Source organism: Etheostoma cragini, chromosome 17 (assembly GCF_013103735.1).
Source record: "Etheostoma cragini isolate CJK2018 chromosome 17, CSU_Ecrag_1.0, whole genome shotgun sequence".
In the NCBI taxonomy this organism is placed as follows: domain Eukaryota; kingdom Metazoa; phylum Chordata; class Actinopteri; order Perciformes; family Percidae; genus Etheostoma; species Etheostoma cragini.
In genome coordinates, this window is record NC_048423.1 from 24,446,436 (window position 1) to 24,469,027 (window position 22,592).

General features: G+C 39.6%; 1 protein-coding gene and 1 long non-coding RNA gene across 2 annotated transcripts in view; one reads left to right on the plus strand and one right to left on the minus strand.

The window, feature by feature from the left end:
- LOC117960345 (heterogeneous nuclear ribonucleoprotein L-like) overlaps positions 1-22,592 on the minus strand; it is a 33,027-nt gene that overhangs the window by 4,980 nt on the left and 5,455 nt on the right. Inside the window, exons 2-10 of the mRNA XM_034898184.1 lie at positions 18,207-18,325; positions 13,495-13,604; positions 13,256-13,383; positions 12,795-12,880; positions 12,600-12,696; positions 11,557-11,629; positions 3,006-3,080; positions 1,567-1,784; positions 743-864 (exon numbers count right to left, since the gene is read on the minus strand). Of these exons, the coding sequence (XP_034754075.1) occupies positions 743-864; positions 1,567-1,784; positions 3,006-3,080; positions 11,557-11,629; positions 12,600-12,696; positions 12,795-12,880; positions 13,256-13,383; positions 13,495-13,604; positions 18,207-18,325 (1,028 nt within the window). The remainder of the gene's footprint in view (positions 1-742; positions 865-1,566; positions 1,785-3,005; positions 3,081-11,556; positions 11,630-12,599; positions 12,697-12,794; positions 12,881-13,255; positions 13,384-13,494; positions 13,605-18,206; positions 18,326-22,592) is intronic.
- On the plus strand, positions 369-22,159 carry LOC117960364. Its single transcript, XR_004660131.1, has 3 exons — positions 369-380; positions 16,251-16,256; positions 22,055-22,159. It is a non-coding gene; the product is annotated as an uncharacterized LOC117960364 (long non-coding RNA).

Below are 22,592 nucleotides of genomic sequence, written 5' to 3' on the forward strand. Positions count from 1 at the left end.
GATAAAAAATTTAAAAAAAATCAAAGAGGAAAATTCAGATGCATTGTTTTCAAAGTGAAATGTTTCAACATCAAGTATTCAGTGGCTGTTTAAGTTTAGTACATGGTTTTCAAAGTAAAATATTTACATATATATATATATATATATATTGGTCATTCTCATCGAATTGCTGCAATCTGACAGCACACCATCTGGATCTGGAGAAAGCTGCAGGAGCCAGACTCATTACATCAGATTCTGGCGTTTGATAGTCATATTTAGACATATAATTCATTATTTTGAGAGTCGTATCCTTTTCATTTAATTTATTTATTATTAACCTAAGTGTTAATGTGTTATTACCATTACCATTAGTATCATGGTATCTGTTGTATAACATAGTCCATTACAAATCAAAACTGTTGCATTTACTTTTTTTTTTTTTTTTTTACATTTTAAGGGCAAATATTTTGAAATTGAAAAACTAGTGAAGAGATTAATAAACCTATACAACCACAGGTCCTCTATGCCTGTATTAGATTTGTGGCGGTGCGTTAGTTAATTAGTGGTTTCTGTGAACTGGCCTTTCCAGTCTGCAGATAATCCGTAACTTCATCTCTGTGCCTAACACTAATTTAGATAGATATGAAACATTTGGATGTATCATATAAATTTGACCCACATGGTGACAGATATGCAACTTTAGAAAAAAGAAAACAATAGAATACTGTACAGTATGTTTGTGTATTGATTTACTTCTCACCAGACATTGAGTCTCTTTCCAAACACCTTGATGCTGTTCAGGTGTGTGATGGCTCTGTCAACAGCATACTCGTCTCCCATCTCAACCAGCGCTGTGCCGGGAACGCTCTTCATGAACTTCACCTGCAAGCACACAGGATCACACAGTTGTTCAAGTCTGGCTTAAAACAATAGTTAGGTGCCCATATGGACAGTGAAACAGATTTGGCCTTTGTACTTCCTTGTGTACTTCCAATGTGAGTACGGCTGTGTATTGTGTATTTAATCCTCTGTGTCCTCCTTGGCTACTAGCAACTGTGTGGAGCAGGTACGGGGGGATCTTTTTTAGATTTTATAAAAAGCACCCATGTTAATATTTACATTAAGAAAGGATCCTCAAAAAGGGGGTCAATTCACCACTTCCAAAGTGAAAAGGTATTCAAATATCAATGTCCATGTTTTTTTTAAATTATTATCAGAACAAAGATTATTAACAATTATTTTTAACCCAGCCCTAAATGTAAGTGAGTGGTTAAAATCCTCAGTCCTCGTTCCCCGCAGACATACTATACATTCCAAAGTGGATCTGGTTTTATGTTCTATGAAGCAGTACAGCATAGTGGTTTAAGGATGTCTGAAAGTTAGATAAAGCTCTGCTGTGGATTTGACAGCCTGGAGTGTACAGTCTCTTTATGATACTGGAAGGAAATGATTAGGGTGGGGGTCATTTGTGAGCAATTCCTGCACCCTAATGATGCAAACAGCCGTGACTGCTGTGAAACCACAGTTATGACTCTCCTTTGTTTCTATAATAAACATGAAACTGAAGATGGCAAAGACACCCACCTTCTCAATGTTGCCATAGAGGCAGAAGAGGTTGAAGATGCGTGTGCAGTTCATCTTGGACGAATGGAGGCCGCTCACCATGGCAACAGAGCTGGGGGCATGGCTAGAATATGAGGAGGATGATTGGGGCGCAGGGTAGGACACCATGTCTGGAACATCCACTGAGCTGAGCTTGTACCTGCTGTTGCCAGGCAGAGGCAGCAGGGGGCAGGGTGCACCTGAGGAGGCAGAGGCTGAAATGAATAGAATGATGGAACAATACTGCCTGTGTCCGTGGTTATTTCTTTAGATGTGGCTGTGCTGTCTTCAGTGTTAAAATGTTATGTAAGCACTCTAACTCTCATGTGTAGATTTAAAAAGTCCCACATTAGCCTCTAGAGACCACCAAGAATGTAACCATTTTGGCACACCCTTATAATAATTGTCATGTTGTTGTGCAAATGTTATTCTTTTTAATACAATGTTTTTCCTGGATGAGGTGCAACAGAAAAGATCCCCCCCCCCACACACACACACTCCCCACTTATCTGGATACTGAAGACATCTGAGGCCTCACTTTAGCTTCAGCAGAATGAGGACTTTCCTTACAGTGTAATCACACTTATTCTTTGAATATTTAACACATATGTCAAGCATGTATGCTCACACACATGTACACGTGTAAGGGATTATTTCAGATAAGGGGATTGGTGCTCTGTTTCCTATACGAGGTGTTAACTTAATAATTCATCAAATAGCTAATTATATTTCTGTCTTTGCTGATCTAAGAAAGAGATCAAAAGCTACATGAAAAGAGGGGTGTCATATAGGAGCGTTACACCCTTATGCACCGTCTCCAGACATGTACAAATCAGAAATGTCATCTACATTTATTTGGATTACATGCCGGTAACAGTGTTCTCACTGAATACTGGAACAATTTCAAAGATTTTGATCACATTAGTCACTACACACATACATTGGAAAATAGGGGCAAGGTTGAAAAATATGCAAATTCCCCTTTGATCTTTGTGCTTAATGTACTCAGTAATTGTGGCCTATTTAACGTTGAATCATCAAGCCACAAGCACATGCACGTCTACTCAAGGTTCACCATCAAGTGCATGCATGTGTCTTGTGTTTCGAAGACTCTTCTCATCCCATTTAGAGTGTGTGTGTATGTATGTGTGTGTGTGTACGTGCGACAGCTTAAATTAAAGTGTATAATTGACAGGGATCAGTTTCCAAATGCAGGTGAAGGTATACCTACTGCTGCAGACAATTACACAAGACTGGCAGTCCACAACTATGTTAGTTGAGTGTGTGTGCGTGTTTGTGTAGAAGAGTGTCAAGTTTCACCTCAGAGGTATGGGGACTGTAGATTAAGAAGCAGCCTTGTATAAGGCGGCAGATTCAGTTACCGGTTTAATTGTAAGTGTGGGTGTGTGTCTTTGTATTACCGTAGCCGTTATCGCCGCTGTAGGACGATGGGTGTTCTCCTAAAATGGCCTGTCTCTGCCTCCCCTTTCCACGGTCTGAAACACACACACACACACACACACACACACACACAGTAATTTACTACAGAAAAAATGGGCTTCTTTTACAATGTAGGCTTCGTTTCATTAGACTTTGACAGTAAAATGGGAAAAGTAATTTAACCCAGAACAAGGCGTGTCAGTGTCTGCTGTTTGACATTGCCTTTTTAGAGGGCTCTTGAAACAAGCTAAAGTTATTTCTGGGGCTAGATCATAACAACAGACAGTTTGTTCTCTTCTGTCGAATTGTCTGACTGCTTGCGTTTCTTGACCCATCTCTGATGATGTTAATGTGTTCCCAGATCTCAGCAGTTAACTCGGCTATTACAATATTCACATTATTAATAGACATAAATCCAGTTTCACATTACTTCGGTCTAATTTTCATGGTTTTAACATTTCTACCCATTCAGCCATCCATTTTCAGACTTCTAAGCAAAGGGCTAAACAAAGTAGTCCATTTGTCTGTCTCTCTCTGCCATGTCCTCCAGCTCCTCCATGGGATGCATGGACATCTTTGTGTTCTAAGTCAGCCCTGGGGTCTCCACTCCCATACAAAGGCTTCCAGGGGGCATCCTAATCAGATTCCCAAACCACAATTTCAACAGGCCTTTTTTGAAGCAAAGGAGCTTCCATATGTTGGAGTTCTGAGCTGAACAACCCAGCCAAGAACACTGATTGACTCTGCTTATATCCACAGTGTCATTCATTTGGTCACTACCCAATGCTCTAGACCATGAGGGTTGGAACGAAGCTGACTGGGAATTAATACCGAAGCCACATCAATCCATTTGTTAGATAAATAGATAGATAGATAGATATGTTGATCTTGTGTTCCATCTTGCTCTTACTTGTGTGCAAGACCCTTCGTTTCTTGCTCAGTAAATGAGAAGATCCCCCGGTCCAGCAGAGTATGATGACGTTTTAATGATCAGCTTGACGGGCCAAGGCTGAACAAAGTATGCCTATTTAGTTTTTTTACAAACCATAAATTCAATTGTCTGAAGAGATGTCATGTGGAAGCCAGTAAGGTCAGTGATGTAAGTGAGTCGATGGGAAAAGACCAAACAAAATAACCAAACAAAGGGATGGAGGGAGGGCTAAGGTAGCAGCTTATGTAACAATAGGGAGCATTTTTACTCCCAGGCAATCCGAGTGAACAGCCCTGCCTACCAAATCCCCAATAAAGGACTTAACTATTTTAACGATCTAAGCGCCTGGCGCAGGTGCGTTTAGGGCGTGTACAAATCCACCTTTGGGCGCAGCTGCATTTGCAATTAAAACGACAAGGGCGCTGGACGGGAAATTGACAACTGCATCGGTCTTAAACAACACTTGGCTTTGCTCTGCTGCCCCGTGCATGGAGGTCACAGGTAAATGAAGCCATCATCTGCAAAAATTGAGATGATGAGAGATGCAACTCTAAGGCCACCATACTGGACATTTCACCCCCCCCCCCCCCACTGCACATTCTGTCTCTGAAACAGAAGACAAGGCAATCCTTGCAGAGCCCCAGTGGCCACTGACTGTTCTACTCACAGAGCTACTAGCTGAGATCTGAGACACAAAAACTTGCCACTTTTTTTTGGCCCGAATCTCTTCCCTACAGCATCCCAAAAATAGAGTGCACGGAATCTGAACCATTTTAAACATCGTACAAGAGTAAAGGGATGGAGAACAGAGGATGGTTCTACAGGAGTGGTTTTAGTATGAATGCTTTCATAATATTGAACTTCACAATAAAAGCTGATCACAGCCACTCTTCTCCATGGTGGAGAAAATTACATTTTTCAGCCACTTTTGAAGGCAACAGTAACATGTAGTCAGGCATTTTATTTGTTCTTGTTAAAAAAAAGAAATACACACACAGTGAAGTTGAGCCCTGAAATAGAGATGGGTTTATTTATTAACTAGTCTAATGTACATGACAGTTAAAGAAAAAGATGGACTTGCTGTTAGTTCTCCCTATTATATTAGCTATCCTCTGGGGAGAAGGTAACCCTCCACAGGGATGTACAAACCGTACAGCTTGTTTACAGCTTGTCATTTTTTCTGTTGAAAGCATGCGAGTTGATTTCAAATACATTCATTTCTATAAACCACACTCATAAGTACTGATTATACACCCCAGAAAAATGAGAAAACTTCAATACACTTTATGGTAATGATGGAATAGAATAAATAAGAAATAAACAGCTTCAAGGTGGCTTTATTCAGAGAGAGGCAGGTATGATGATACAGAGAGGAACATGTAATGATTTCAGAGATCTGAAAGAGACAGTACCTGTGAGGCATCACGCTTTCTCTTTTTTCTCCCTCATCACGAAAGAACATCAACCTGCATTACAGTGTCATCATAATGATAAAAACATCACCATCATTACTGTGACTCGTCCACATCACAGTGAAAGCATTACATACTGCAGTACATATACAAACATTCAAGCTATACACTTCATTGGAGTCACATTGAAATGACACTGACTTTTAATCAGTTGATAGGAAGGGTATATGGTAAAAAAGAGATGTTTAAGCTGGTTCTAAACTACATTATAGAGAATTTCCTTCTCCCTGACCCAGTGTCAGAGATGTTAAGCCTATAGTGCATAATTTCTGTCTCCCTCATGAGGAATTCTAAGTAATGAAAACAACACTGTCAGTGCGTCCACATGATCCAAGCCTTCCGTGACCACTCACAGCCCACCCATCTTAGTCCTACTGAGACCTCCAGAGAGAGTTGTGTAGAGCTGATAGTCTTAATTAGCTTTGTAGCAACTCATTTGGCAATGGCTTTAATGTAACGGACGTTCATTAATATCAAAAAGTTACACACTAAAGCTTTCAGGTATCTTAAACATGCAAAAGCAGTCTGATTGGTTGATGTTGAGATATAATACCACAAAAAACGTCTGTGATGTCTAATTCCTTTGCAGAAATCTGTGTCACGCCTTATCTGAGGAAAAAAAAACTAACAGATTGAGCTAGCAAAGAAAAAAAACAACTTAAAAACGGAGATATTTATGGTTAACTCCAACCAGCTTGTTAGCCTACTTATTTTCGTTGCCGTCAGACAGCTCCTTTCTGAGGTGGTACCAAAGCCGTTACCTATGTTCCATGGCAAACGCACTGACATGTGCAGCAAGCCAGCCCAGGAGGGCCTATTGTGATAATAATAATTTATTAATACAACTATAGGTAAATTGGAATGTGTCTATAACTTTCATTTAATCACAATGTACCACCGTCAGTCACTGTAGCACTACATGCTTGCTCTTGGGGGAATTATTGAAATTGCTGGGTCTTTTAAATTTTTGTGTGGTCTAGACCCGCTCTAAGTGTCTTGAGATAACTCATGTTATGATTTGAAACTATACATTTTAATTCATTGATTTGAATTTAATTGAAATCCACAACAATCCCGCCCTTTGGTTGAGAAACGTCCCAGTTAGATAGCAAATGCTACCACATATTCTTTGTAAACCTTTACAATCATTCACTCAAAGAACCAAACAGGCCAGCCCAATTTTGCCTAATCTGCCCAAATGTTCTGCAAAACCTGCCATTTTCAACGTGGTGCTTGCTAGCTCGTAGATTGTTTGATTGAAGGCTTTACCCTGGATTGTACTTCCATTGATCCGGACAAGCAGAATGCAGACAGACATGCGGCCTCATCGCGGTTGATGAAGTTCATCTACAGTACTTCCTGTTCAGTCCACTAACTATCGCAAACACAAACAGCTACATTTGTGGCTTGATGTAAAAGTGGTAAAGGACGCTGAGGTGGGCAGGAAAGATGGTATTATAGTACATCCTGGAATATATATCTTCCCATTGCACACAGTGTTTAAATTACTTGTATATATTTATCTGTTTCTTTCTGTTTCTGTATTTATTGTTTAATCTTATTATTGATACTTGTTTGTATGTATGCACCAATCACCAAGGCCAGTTCTAATATATTCCTTTCTGATTCTGATATCCTGCTTAAATTATTATCTGATTCTTACCGACATCATTCCCAAGTGTCTGTAGAGAGTTCCTTTTCTTTCTGTTAATTAATACATGCACCTTAAGTCAAGCAGTAGCAAGTGCAACGCATCTGCAGTCTCTAATTTACACACAGCTAACACAGCACTGGGATCTTAATTAATTATTAAAATCTTCAGACATGGAAGGATCTAACAGTAATTAGCCTTCTCTGCTATACACTGGTGAGCTGTGTCCACATTTATGTCATTTACTGTATAGTAGAGCATGGTGTCCTCAGCATGAGCCAGGAGCTCCGTTAAAGACACGCCCTTGAACGCCACCTATGCTCGGCTCAGCACTGTTGTCTAGTTTCAAAGGCCACAGCAGAAATAATCAGTCACAGATCCGTCAGTCAAGAGAAGCTTAATATCTATATTCATACTACTTGCAAAATGGGTTGCCCTTTCAGTCTGCTGGATTGTAAAATGCTGTATAAATGTTTTCATACATGTATAATCACCTGAAACTGAGAATTATGGTTTAATTGGCTTAGAATGTCTTCTAAGGGAAGTTTTGCGCTCAAATGATGCATTTTGTGTGTGAGCCTCAAACATACTTTGACCAAAACCCTATTTTTGTGTTTACACGCCCATGCCTACTGGTGGTTATTTTAGAAAAAAAACATTTTTTTGTATCCTCACATTATATATTCTTACTTCTATACTTCTTAATACTCTGAGTGGCCAGTAATTCCTACTCAGAGACATCGTTCAGTACTGACTTGCCCCTGTCTGTGTCCTTGCAATGTGCCTCCAATGAAAACATATGTACATATGCATTTTTTAGTGAATATGTCATCCATAACAGAGTTGGGCCCAGTTCACAATGCCATCAATCATTTCATGAATCATGTTGAAACAATATAGTCTAAGGCTGCATTATATAGGCTCCAATGGTCCTTATGCACCCAAACTAAACCCAGCCTTAAAGACCCCCTGTGGAGTTTTAGCCCTCTAACAGTGCTATTCTGGTGATCAGTAGGAGATGGTAACACAACAAGATATGATGGGATGTGCCAACAAAGGCAGGGAAGAAGACTGCAAGCTAGTAAAGATTAAGTAAAGTAAGTTACAGTATTAAAACCATAAATGTGACCACAACTAATGACAATCTGCTCATTAAATACAATAAGCAAAATCTGGCGAGGAGGTGGCGCTTGATGAAAGGTCCTTATAAATCATGGACATGACACTTCAGAGCAGATGTAATGGTGATCTCGGCAGTAGCTTTTACATATTTTGCTCTGGGACATCCTTGGCCTAACTGCTATGAAATGGGAAGAAACAAACACCACAGTATTTGTTGTACAACTACAGTTTTAAATAGTTTAGAAATTTTAGACTAAAAGTCAAGCTAATTTCCTGAATTGATTGAATTAAGAATGAACCAAGCCCAACATTAATCTCATCCCAGTTTGAAGGACTTCTTAGCTACACACCACAGAGTAAAAAGAATGCTGCTGTATAGAGAACAGTGCATAGATAGCAACAAATGCTACATGGAACAAAGCTAGTGCTGTTTGGCCTTGGTTTTAAACAAAGTACTGATACATCCCAAAGAATCTATATATGAAAAATAGAGAGGTACATTATGTGAAAAGCACATCCATGCAGATGTCTGAATGTACACCTACTGTAATCAGGGGGTTCTGATTAGGGGTGTCACGATATACTGGTCTTCACCATTATGACAGTTTTTAACAAAATATTAAGAATAATGTGCCATTAGTCAAACAGTACAGTAAACAGCTCTTATTTTTCAAACTATTTCAAGCATGAATTATTATTATTTTTTCTCAAAAATGGATCCCACCACCTGCACAGTTCACTCTGTCATATTGCAGGGCATTAACTAGAAGTATGTGTAGTAAAAGTAAAGCCAATGCTGAAGTGCCATTTACCTGCATTCTATCTAAAGTTCAGCAGGGTGCGACACCACTAACTGAAGTGGGCTTGTGTTGAATGCTATGAGAAAATGACCCTACTTCTTACTTGAGTTATTACCTCAGTAAACATTTTCACATTCATTTATATTTATTGACTCAATCAATAGTTTCAAAAGTCTTCTTCAATGCAGCATGATGTTCTCTTTGTAAAGTATGGTCCTATTTAGAGTAAATTGACGATAAAGCAGGACATACTTTAGGGCGTGGCTACCGTTAAACTGGCACTATGGACAAGTTAAGTGGAACATTTTGTCACCTAAAAACGTTTTGTTCAGCATTATGCCAACCAAGCTAGCTAGCTACTGCTAGCGTTAGCTGGTAACTTAAAGGTCCAGTTTGTAACATGTTTAGTAATTGTTATCAAAATCAGTGATTGCTATATATATGAATATTTGATCTCAACACTAGATACGAGAAATTCCTACACATTGGACCTTTAAGGGAAAGTTTGCTGATTTTCTGTAAAGCTGTACGTGCAGATGAATTGCATCTAAATTGGCAATTCTGAATGTAATCTTTTTTTAAATCTTTGGCAGTTCTCGACCCCTCAATCACATATTTTTGAAATATTTCTTGAGGCAGTTGGCGTCTTTGCCAACAACATGTCAGTCAAGAAAATAACAATGTGAAAGAGGCTTTACTCAATCATGTGTGAATAGTTTGAATTCTATAAAGGACGGTTTTAGCTTGTGTAATTCAGTTCATGGTATGTAGATATCTGACTAAATGTTCTCATATCAGAGCTACGTTATCACTGAAAGAGATTGTGGAGTCAGAGTTATGGTCAAAGGAAACATCTCAACTCACAACTAGTCCCTACAGCCACAATCCCGCTGTATTCCTATTAGAGAATACACTTGTTTAATCATTACTTCATCCATTCAGTTGGCATTACATTAGCTTAGCAGAAGAGTTTAAATATCAAGAAGGACTTTCATAGGTCAGGTAAGATTTTATGAACGGAGTAAGGTGAACTGATGTGAAAATCATTAATATACTATTAATAAGGATTCATCCTTGCTTTTAAGATTCTATTGTTTAATTCAATCAATGAATTACTTGTTTTATGTAATTCATGTTGGAAAAGGGTGGTTAAATTGGTGATCTTTGTAGACTCATAAATTAATCAAATAAAACACACACACACACACACACACACACACAGACACACACACACACACACACACACACACACACACACACACACACACGACTTTTGTTTGCACAAAAGAGGATGTCCTTCTGAATGGCAATTACACGTGGAAGGACTCTTTTTTTAAATATAATTTTAAATAGTATTTTAATAATGGCTCTTTTTATTATTATCATTTTTATAAATTCTTATTTAAAGTATGGACATGTTATCAATATTGTGATACAGAAAACTTGATTTCGTGACATCACTAATTCAGAGGAAGACAAGTGACAGAGAGCAAATATTATGCCAGACTTTTATACTGTAACCTCGCATAGCCGGACTTTGTCTGATCCCAAATGTTGAACTATTAACCAGAAATATCTACAGATTCAGATTTTGCATCAAAATAACTATAAAAAAGGCAACTTGGAGCATACAGTAAATTTTCATTATTTGTTTGCTGGAAGACATGCATTGTCATCACTGTTATATAATACTGTTATTTGATCTATTTTTGTGTAAATTTAATTCATTGTAATTCATAAAAGTAATTTTGCTTTTGCAAAACATGTCAAGTGGCATGCCAATACAGCCTGCTGAATTCAATTAAATTGAACTGAACCACTGAGAGTAAACACAGAGAGCTTAACACACTGTGTAGACCAGACAATTGGCCATGCGAGACTACTTCTCCAGACAGAAGAAGAGATTAAAAACAGGGTGGAGCAGATAGATGGAGTCCTGCAGACAGAGGTGGGGCTGAGGTCTCCTGGGCATGTTGAAGCAGCAGCTGCATGGTGGTCAGCAGGAGTGAGATCCATCTCTTTCTCTTTTAATGCTGGGTTGCAGAAGTGTAGATGGAAGAAAGCTGCAGTGCATGGTCAGCCTGACGTCCATCCCTCTTTCTCTGTTCTCTGTCTCTCCCTCAATGTTTCTCTCTCTTTCCTCATGGTAAGCGGAGGTGCAGGCTTGTGAGAGGCCGGTGATTTGCTGGTGTGAGAGTGTTTAGATTGGAGATGGAGAGACGGGAGGCGGAGAAGTCTTGGTGTGATGTAGGTCTACGGTCCAAACTGTTATGACTACACTCTCAATCCAAAATGACTGAAGATCTGGACCCAGTTTCACAAATGACTGACCATTTTCATCTATCGGTGTAACGTGAATCAAGGACGGCTGCAGTGGAGGGAAATGTGCCAATACATAGAATTCCATCTAAAACCGAATCCTACCTTCCACATCACAATATTGCCCATATTGTGAAAAAGTAGGGTCATTCCAAACAACCCAGTGTTCATGGTCTGACTTAAGTCTAAGTAATAAAGAGAGAATAAAGAGAAAGAGGGAGACAGTGTGTGCCTTACCTCGTCTGACCAGGTAGGGTTTGGTGTAGTCCCAGCTCTCGTTGTCATTTTTAATCACGTTCAGGCGCGTGGGCTGTTTGACAGAAAGATGAAAGAATGAATCAAGATCCTGTTAAATCACAGATTGCTGCATTCTTAATAATTTGACAGTTTGCTCGTAGCTTTAAGTAAACCCTGCAAAACACTGTTTTTGACAGAAAAATGTCGGCTGCCAATATGTCAACGAGTCTTGGAACAAAAAGAGGTTGGCCAGAAAGTGTGGCTGTCTCCCGGGCCCTTCCTTTGTGGATCAAGTCCAAAAAACGGATGCCGCTATTCAATGGCCAAAGAATTATCAATCCAGTGGCGGTGAAAATCAAGTTAGCCCGGTTCATGCTGGTTCATCAACCTTTGCTGTTGAGGTGTTCTTGGAGAGTCCATTGGCTGCAGCCACTGCACCTCTTCCATTGATTTGTTTAGTCTACCTGACCTACTCAGTCCAGATCCTCATCCGCTCCCACTGTCGAGGGAGGGGGCTCCAGTACCTGGTCAAAGGGGAAGGGTGTAGTCGAGAAGAGAGGTCCTGCTTGATACATCCTTGGCTAACACCTCATCATCTCTTTATTGTACAACGACGAAAAAGTTGTTTTCTCACTTGATTTATTGCCTCAGTTAAGATCTTGATAATGAGGTTATGGTCTTCTTCTGGTTTTAAGTCTTCTTTAATACAACATGATGTTCTTTAAAAAAATAATGGTGCCATTTATTTAACAATAGACCATAAAGCAGGGGATGCTTTAGGGCGTGACCACACGCCGACCTGTAATCCTGATAGATATTTAACACTGTTACCAGTATATTTGCAAGCAAGAAGCCAACCAGGTATCAAACTTTGTGAATCAGTACACGGTAGTACCGATATAATTAGGTAAATACCCCCAAAAAATTCCTAAGAACCTAGGATTTGATTTATTCCTGTGACTCACTGATGGAACTACCGGTGCTTATACCAGCCTTCCAGAGTGACACCCGGCTTGTGACTGCTGATGCGTCATGTCTCTTACCCTTGCATATTCTATCTTGAGTGTACAGCAACCAGCATAGATGTCAGCTCCGTTCAGAGCAGCTTTGGCCTTCTGAGCACACTGAACTGACTCAAATCTGGAAGAGTGGGGTTAAGGAGAGGATACGGTACATTCCAACACACAGCTAGAAACAGCATGTTAAGACACACACGTTCACACTTTTAGTAAGGATACTCCACCATGGCCTGGATTCCATTTCGTTTAAATATGACGATCCTCAGCACACTGCCAATGGGGTTACACACTGTGTACAGAACATCCTGGAGCAAAATGAAAAGAAAACAAATTCTACACCACTCATTCCAACAGCTGGATGTGACTAAATACTGATCCTAAGAACCCATTTATCTTCATGTCTGATTATATGGCCTCATAGTAACCATTTCAATACGTCAACAGCATTGTTTCTATTACTTGAACTTCACACTACTAAAGTAATCTATTGTTAGTTAAGGGGCTCTGGTCTAGGAAAATCATCAATCAAGAGATTAAGAAAAACCTCAAACGAATCAAGCTTAATAAATCTAGTTTGTTGGGAAGGGAGATAATGAAAGATAAGCATACAAGCTCATGTAAAGCAAATGTGTGTGTGTTTGTGTGTGTGTGTGTGTGTGTGTGTGTGTGTGTGTGTTTACCGTGGTTATAGGGTAGAGGGGGTTCTGTATGGACAGCAGGAGGACCTTGTTGCCACTATTGGGGTTATCTGCGTTGGTCGGCCTGGTGATTCGCTTGGATGTCGAGTAATTAAAGTATGCCTGTTGGCCTGATGAACAGATGGATAAAAATATAAAGACATACAGTATGCTACATAAAAGCACGTATAGCTTATCCATGGCATCCGGAAGTCTTTACATGAAAAGTCTGGGAATCAAACCTGCGATGTAAACAGGCTCCTTGGCTCCACAGGACACACAGCGGTCAGCGCTCTCCACTGCAGAGAACTCCACCAGGGCCTGACGCTTGAATGGCATCATCATCACATAACTGAGAACAAACAAGCAGACCTTAAGATTTTCCACCTAATGGCCTTTTATTTTCTGGAAACATCACCTCCTCTGCCAGCTATACTGCGCCCCCTCTTTGGCAACATCTCATCATCTCAACAGATCTGAATAGAAAGGGGTCATTTATTTATTTCATATAAATCATATTCATATTATCATTAGTTTGGGCCTTTTCTGCCTTTACTGGACAGGACAGCTAGGATCTAGGTGAGAAAGGGGAGAGAGGGGGGGGGGGAGACATGCAGGAAATCGTAATTTGTCACAGGTTGGACTCAAACCCGTGACCTCTGCATTGAGGCATAAACCTCTATGTATACTATGTGCGCCTGCTCTACTTGTAGTGGGCCAGACGCAAGTTTTTATTTTGAAAAGTCAAAGCTCGGGGACGGCACCAGCCGAGAGGGCATGAGACGGGAGCATAGAATGTATTTTATTAACATTTCATATATATATATATATATATATATATATATATATATATAGTAATTGAAGTCAATGAACAGTCTATGAACATTGTGTAATCAGGATGCAGCATTTATTTTTGTTGCATTTGTTTTCGGGGTTTGTCTGCTTTCCTTTTTGCATCATATCTGTATTTGGTTGTGGTGTGTGTATTTGTAGCGTTATCACACCCCAACGTGAGTTGAGCATGCTCAGATGTAAACGGTTTACGGCATAGTGTGTCATACCCTATGAGAGTTGAGTAAGACCGGCTCCGGTCGAGTAGCTATCTCTGACAGTTTGATTGCTAACGTTAGTTCAAAACGCCATTCAAGTCAAACCTTTGTTGTGTTTGATTGGTAGCTTGTAGCTAAGCTAACAGTCATTTAAAAAACGTTTTAGCTATGTTTGATAGTTTGGTTGCTAACGTTAGTTCAAAACACAAATCAACTGACAGCCTTTGTTGTGTTTGATGCTAACTTGTAGCTAACAGTGAACCAACTTTGTTAAGTAGGTTCATTTTTACTGTGTTGACATTACAGAAGTTAGCATCTTAGATGGTATTTTTCGCAAAGTGACGCATGTGCGACTCACATCTGCACTCGCCTGGAGTGACAGCTCTGAATGCTGCACCTGTGTTGTCAAATCCCTAAAGTTGTTTTCTTAATCTGCTTGTGTGTTGTCTATTTGCATGTGTATTCTTAAGTTGCGGTGCCCACCGTACCACACCACACCGGTGTGTTACCGTAGCTCCAGCTTCAACTAGTGAAACAACAGCAGAGGCAATAATGATATATTTGTTTATATGTGTATGTGTGTGTGTGTGTGTGTGTGTGTGTGTGTATGTGTATGTGTGTGTGTGTGTGCGTGGCTGTTTTCTCTGCTGCCCCTTTCAGGTGAATGAGATGTTAATGAATACTGCAACATGCAGGGAGTGTAAATAATGGAGAAGGAGTCTTTAGAGTGGAAACTGCAGTCTCACAAAATGTTTCCTTCAATTATTCAGAATCTGTAACTATCTTTACACCAAAGCTACTGAAGCTCAGTGCACTAGTTTATTACGCCAAATCACTTGATATATGTGACTTCATGCCATCTAATTCATTTTACTTAACGTGTCATCCAAAAAAATAGTGATTTGTGTTAAAAAGTCCATGTTCTTAAGGTGTTAGAGTTGTCTTTAAAAAAGCTTTTATATAAAAAAAAAAAACAACAATGTGTAATTATTGGTTATGGTGAGGAGGGAGGTGATTAAGGGAACTTGGAATTGTATCACGTTCAAATTTATAACTTGTTTTTTTGGAGTGATTTTATTGATGATATTATTGCTGGTAGCCATGGAGACACTGCATCCCTACTTTTTCATACACTTGGCAGGGTTTCTCCTGACTCAATATGAGAGGGAGGTGGTACCATCCTGATGATGTGCACACATGTGCAGGTTTACTGTGTCTCAATCAAACAATTTTTACAAGCAAAATATTTTGGGAGATCACTAACATAAAATCGTGTTACGTGTAAATGCCTGTAAAAGTCAATGATGTCTGCAGTGTTTCACCTGCTCTCATGGTTATCCTCTTCACTAACTGTGAGTCATATCTGCAAATGGGATATAAGTTGAATTTATGATTTTTTTTTTTTTAAATGTGGCAGACTTGGATACAAAAGACCCACTGTTCACTCAGACACTTGAAAATATATGATTTTCTCGCCTACATTTTTACCCTTAAAAAAGTGCTGCAGTTTCCACATGCTTTGGCCCTCTGGGATGACCCTGAGTTCATTGGGAAGTTAACACTATCAACTTGTTGTTTCTAGTGGCATTGTGACACTAGACCTTACTGACACAGAGCTACAGAGGTTAGAACACAGAATTTCTATTTCCGTCAAAGTAAATCCTCTGAAGAATTAATAAAAAGCACTACTGTAAGCATATTACATGGGCTATATACTAAAATAGTACCCTAGCCACATGTCTCAACTTAGAACAGAAAAAATCCAAAAAAGAATGACTTATAAAATGGATTTTATATGAATGTATTTCTACAGGTATGTCTGCGCGTTTGTCTTATTTCTTATTTCTAAAAAAGCCAAAAAAGTGCTAAATACAAAACTTCTGAAATACAAAAACACATCCACATCACTCACGGATATGTCTGAAAGAAGTACATACATAGATTTATAGAAATAAGTAATCATAATTTGATGAAATGTTGAAATGCCATAAGAAGGCCTTATTTTTGCTTTGAGACAGCTGGAGGCATCACAGGGTCAGGTTTTTCTGGCCATTTCTGGTACCATTCAACTCGTCTTCTTATTGGCTACACAGGGATGCCAGTTTTAGGACCTCTTCTTATAAGTGGTCGGATCTACTGTCAATCTTTCCCACGTGGGCCCAATGGGGACTGTGCGATATAATTGGCTTAGCTTGAGGGTATCTCTTGATAAGCTGATGCTATTGGCTGGGAACAAGGAATTGGAATCTGCAGAAGCCACAGATTCTATGGGTGTCGACTTGCTTTCTAGCCCGCACAGGGAAAAAGTTACAAGCGATAAAAACCGGGAAATGATGCTAGATTTCTCTACGTCAAAACTTGGCCAGGAACTACAAGATTGTGAGGGGACCAGATAATTATGGATTACAAGGCTTAGATATTCTAATTCCTTGGAGTGTTGGCCATGTAGGAAAACAAAGTTTTTGGCGATCTTTCACCGCTGTGATTAAAGACACGAGGAGACAGGTAGGAAACACACACTTGATTAGACTCAAATCTTTCTGTGTTTCTTTACATCAGAACATGATTATAACCGTTGTGAGTCAGCTTATTGCTTTGTGTGTGGGCTCGATGGAATCACAAGACTTTAAGCTTTTTAATGATGTATGGCATGAGCGTGTTTATGACGGTTTAATGCTTACAATTTATGAGGGAAGTCAGCACTTCCGAAAAACGGCGAGTTTACGTCCCGGTGACAGGACCTGTGCTCCCATCACGTTAAACAGCTGGACCGGGTATGATCAGTGTGCTTAAAGGGATATTTCACCATTGGAAAGATTAATATATCTTTAAATTGGGTCACTTATGTAGTAGAAATGGGACCTTCTAGGCCAACAAAAGCCAGAAAATGTGTTTTTTGTTCTTGTGGATGAAAGACATCAAATCCAAGAATGCACTTGCCCATTCTCAAGTCACGCTTACTGTTTACTGACATAGATAGACAGTGAGGCTGTCAGTACCCGATCCGTACCGCCCGACAGATCCGTTCTGTGCAATTTGTAGCATGCATGCGTTGAAACACTCGACGACCAAGCATTACAACTTTTTTTTCTTTGTCCAAACTTAAATAGCGGGTAAAAGATGAACTTTATGGCTATGAGAGCTTCACTTCAAAAGGGGCAGATTCTGTGTCAGTGAGAAGTGTGCAGGCCCAGGGAGAGATGCAAAAGGGCAGAAAGAGGTTAACTGCAGAAGACGTATCAACGAGGGAGGGGGAACCCAAGGAGGACATTTAGTTTTCAAGTAACCTAACTGAGGATAACCCAGACCATGACAGAGAAGTCTCGCATTGCAGACCTATCTCCACAACACTGCGGGGTAAGGTCTGGCAACTGGAGGATACCCTCCTGAATAGGAGAAAAAACGGTCCGGGGTTGTTGCATTTGTTTAAAATTGCAACCTCCGTGAACTTGGAGTCTGGGGGGGCCACAACTCTCTCCAGTATTTTAAATTTGGACTGCAGTAACTATTTTAAACACTAGCTGTCAGTATTACATATTGCACCATTAAGATTGAGAATATGACAAACTATATGGATAAGCTAAATATCTTCTAAAAGAATTTAATTTCTTCTGGCAAAATTTACAAAAAAGTAGATCTCCTACCTGTGAAGCATTAAAAAAATCCTTGTTTATATAATTGATTGAGATTATTTTACCTCCTGGATGTGTCAGGCCTGTGGTTGACGGGTGACCTGACCTACCAAGGACACATCCTGTCATCTAATACATGTTGGGGTACATGTAAGTTCCAGACCCCGGGATAACACACACTCTTGGTATTTAATGACCTTGGTCCTCCATGCTAGGATCATAGGTGCATGCAACCTCTAAAACGAACACCTCAGTCAGCAGTTGCTGTCTCACCATATGGCTCCAAACTTCTCCAAGGCATCGATCAGGTCTGCCTCCACCACGGCCTCACACAGACCCCTGACATGGACCACAGGGCTGGGAGAGATACGATGGGAGTCCTCGCCATTATCCTGCAACACACACAGTCAAGCGCAGTTACACACAATGGCTGTATTCACATCAAGCTTAGATAGATAGATAGATAGATAGATAGATAGATAGATAGATAGATAGATAGATAGATAGATAGATAGATAGATAGATAGTCATTGGACAATTTACACAACAAAACTTTGTTGGAGCAATCCAATTTGCAGCATTAAAATACAAAATAAACTATGAAATATATGCACACACATCAACACACCTCCCTCATGACCACTGACCACACACATGTTACCCATGATAAAGAAATAAATGTTTGAAAACTAAAGGGAACAATAACCCAGATGTCATTGTGCAGGGTCATTAGTGTGCAGGGTCTTATTGCATTAAGCCTGGCAGTGACAGTTTTGTGTGCGTGTTTATTTAAATACACATTGATGATTTTTGAATACTGTTTTTAATTTGTTATTCATCTTAGTGTCCAATCGTCACTAAATCTTCTTTAAATCACTTAAAATCAGGAAATGATAACAAAGACAGGATAGAGAGATAAAGTCCCTGACTGTGTTCATTACTCTGTATAGAATCATTATTGAATTAATTTACATTTAAATATTCCATTTCATGTGCCACTATATATAATCTATGTTTGTTATGAACTATTAATTAGTTCTTCATCTATTAGTTCATGGAACATTAAAGTGTCTGGCTTTGGGACTGAAGAACACAGACCCAGAATTCATCGTGAGCATTAAAGGTCGAGAGATATTACTGCCATGCCTCAGAAGAGATGCATGTTACTGTAGAGATTCAGCTTCAATTATTGTGTGGTACAGAGAGAACTTATCTATTACTTAAAACTTGAAAAAAGCAACAACACGTAACAATACTTAAGTTGCAAAAATATTGCCAAATGCAATAATGTGTGGCCTACACTTCCCCATGTTGCCATGTTACGATGAAAACACTTATAATAATCTCCTAACCCTAACCCTCAAGCCCGTCTTACAAGTTACTTCACAGGTATTGTCAAGTCACAAGAACAATGTTTTGGGATTTAAAAGTATTTATTTCTCAATAAAACTAACAAAATATATGAGATAAAATGCCAAACATATCACATACTGTATATACAGAAATACAATGTCCTGAAGCGTTTACCGCTATTTAATTTTTCAACTGGAGCAACCACTGACATACGTCACGCTGTCTTCACTCCAAATGGTAGACTGTTGTTTTGTCTCTTTCTCTTGTAGCATGTGTTACTGTGGAGTAAGACTTGCCAACACTGAGATCTCAAAAATAAGAACAAGATCTGAACCAAAAGGGAGAGATCTGGGGGTACCCCCCAAAAATTGGAGTTCCAGATGCATTCTGGAGACTTCTAAAGAATGCCAATTAAGTGCCAGGAACCGGTTGTGATAATGGAAAGGAAAAAGAAGTCAGAAAATGTGTCATAAAGCAGGGGGAAATACAGGAAAGTTGTGACCCCGGGAGACAAACCGGGAAAACAGGAGTTTCCCGGGAAGATCGGGAGGGTTGGCGAGTTGGACACACTTTACCCTTTGCTGTTTGTTTATTGACTCAGGGAAATCCCAGGATAAAGCCTGCTTGAGGTCCAGTCCAACTTATTTAGACATTTGAGTTCTTACATAGCTCCACCAGCTAATGTTTAGACAATGTTAGGGTTGCAATGCATCTGTGAAAGGGGCTAGAAAGAGAAAGCTTCATATTTTATCTTGTTTATCAGATATTCGGTCTTCTAAACTTTCATCTCTTCTCTCTTTTCCTTGTCTCATTCTCCATCTATTTTCCATCCCTTCCCCCATCTTCCCTCTTTTTGTCCTTCTCATTCACATGGGCATTCCTTTTAGTCTATTTTTAGAGGCAGAGGGTTCATCTGAGTGTTTGGAGAGGAAAATTGCATCATACTAACTTGTGTCTGTTGACCAGGCTGCTGGCTTCTCCGTTTCAGACATGTCAGCAATATTTTTGTACACAGATGGCACGTCCATTGTGCAGGTTCGCATGCCATGTGTTCTGTCTATAACCACACATGTACATCCAGTACTTACATACACTTTCTGATCCAGATGATCTGATACAGTGAATAGGACATATGACCTTTAGGCAATAGCTCCTGACAGGCCGTGACATGTAATCCCAACATATCACATACTGAAGTGAGCTATTGCTTTATTAAAGCTAAAGTGCGTAGTTTCTGTCTCCCTCATGAGGAATTCTAAGTAATGACAACAACACTGTCGGCGCGTCCACATGATACAAGCCTTTGCCCCACCCCTCCTCCACACAGTGGCTAGTAGCATTTAATCCGTCAAATCAAGGAGGACACTATGAATTGAAAAAAAGATTCTTCAGGAATCTTCAGAAGAGGTCATTCTCTTGTGATTGTTAAGTCCTCTTCATTTCCAAAACTGAATGCTGCTGTTGTCCTTTCTCAGGGCTGATGTAAAACACATTACTTAAATATCTCCACTTAAATAACTCCGGACTATTCCATTCTGTTAACACAGCCATACTGACAAATACAGAAAGACGTCCATGGAGCTGGAGGCTTAATTAGCTTTTAGCAACTCATTTAACATTGGCTTGAATGTAACGGACGTTCAATAATTTAAAATATTTGTGCACTATAGCTTTAACTATGGCAACATGAAAGGTTTAGTTACATGAGGCTGAAGCAGTTGCTATGGAACGTAGCTAATGTTAGCTTATTTGGAACTGGGGAAGGCAAGGAGGTCCTTTTTCTCTGAAATTATTGCCAGAAACCATAAAAAAGCACGTGCTTTGTTTGATGCTTTTTTTTCTTCTTTTTTTTTCATTTTTTATTTTTGTATGTAAAGCACTTTGAATTGCCCTGTTGCTGAAATCTGCAAAACAAATAAACCTACCTTTAAGAGAACTTTAAACCTGAAATCTTGTTGCACAGATTTAAAAATGTGGATTAGCAGTGTCTCTGTTGTGTCTAACGGTCTAATGCAGTATCTGCTTTAAATTACTGAGCAGGTTACCTCCACCTTTATGGATATAATATCGTCATCAGCTCTGAGTCTGAATTATATACCATTTTGCCCCTGTGTTTTCAATGCTTCTGTTTTCTGAGTCTTTTTGTTAAAAGATAGCAGTGCAGTCTGAAAATATTCCATTTCTGCGCTGCAGCCTGCAGAACACAAACTCGACAGCTGCCATCTTCTCACTGCTCTCAGACATCAAATCATGCTTCAAGTCATCCACTCCCACAGTAACACTAATAGCTAACACTTTAAGTCCCCAGGCAACAGCAATGAAAGTGTTCCACGTTTGAATTTAGAAGGGAGTTCAGACTTGAACACCTGGGTTCTCATTAATATTTGGGATGCAATGATCTGCTATTAATATCATGTTGAATCTGACTCAAATAGCTGGAATTCAGTTCAATGTTAATATACAATATACATAGGCTACTGGAATTTGTATTCCTGTTTAAGTTTGACCAATCTGTTACTGAATTTCCCATTTTTTGTTGGTCACTAATTTATCATTTAAATAATAATGATAAAAATAATAATAAATGCAATATCCCGCAAAATACATCTGCATGTCCTCAAACTGTATTAAAGTTTGGCTACGCCTACGTGTGGAAAATGGGAAAGTGTACTTTTAAGAAGACATGGCGAGATCCCAGCGTTTTCCATTGTTGGTTACAAGCGGTACCCAGCTCCAGGTACGAGGCTCGCGGGAAACTTCCTAAAAAGAAATTAAATTAGGGACTCTGGGTGTGAAGGCGCAGTAGTCACACGCCAGAGCGGAGAAACAAGCTAGCTGCCAAATGGCTTCAGCAGACTCGCCAATTAGCCCGTTATGTAAGCCCCCCCCCCCCCCCCCGGCCGGCGTCCTCCATGTACGTTTGTTTAGCCTATCGTCATTTTGGGGCAAAGGCGTTAATATTTTGTGAAACCACCAATAGTCAACACTACAACAGACAACTTTAACAAATTTTGGTGTGAACCAACCCGACCAGATTTAACAAAGCTCTGGAGGGGTCTTTGATGGAGGATATGATAGCCATTAAATAGATCATTAGATAGCCTTATGTTTTAACTAATTTCTATGTATCCTGTTGTTTCTTTTTAGTAATTTGTCATTCTAAACTGCACATTTGTGAAAGAGGACTGTCATGCCTCATTGTATTTTTCAGACTATAAATAATATTGAAAGAAATGAACATCCCTAAGTAGCCCATCTATCTTCTTAATCACCCTCTAACGATCAGATGCCACGTGTGTGTGTGTG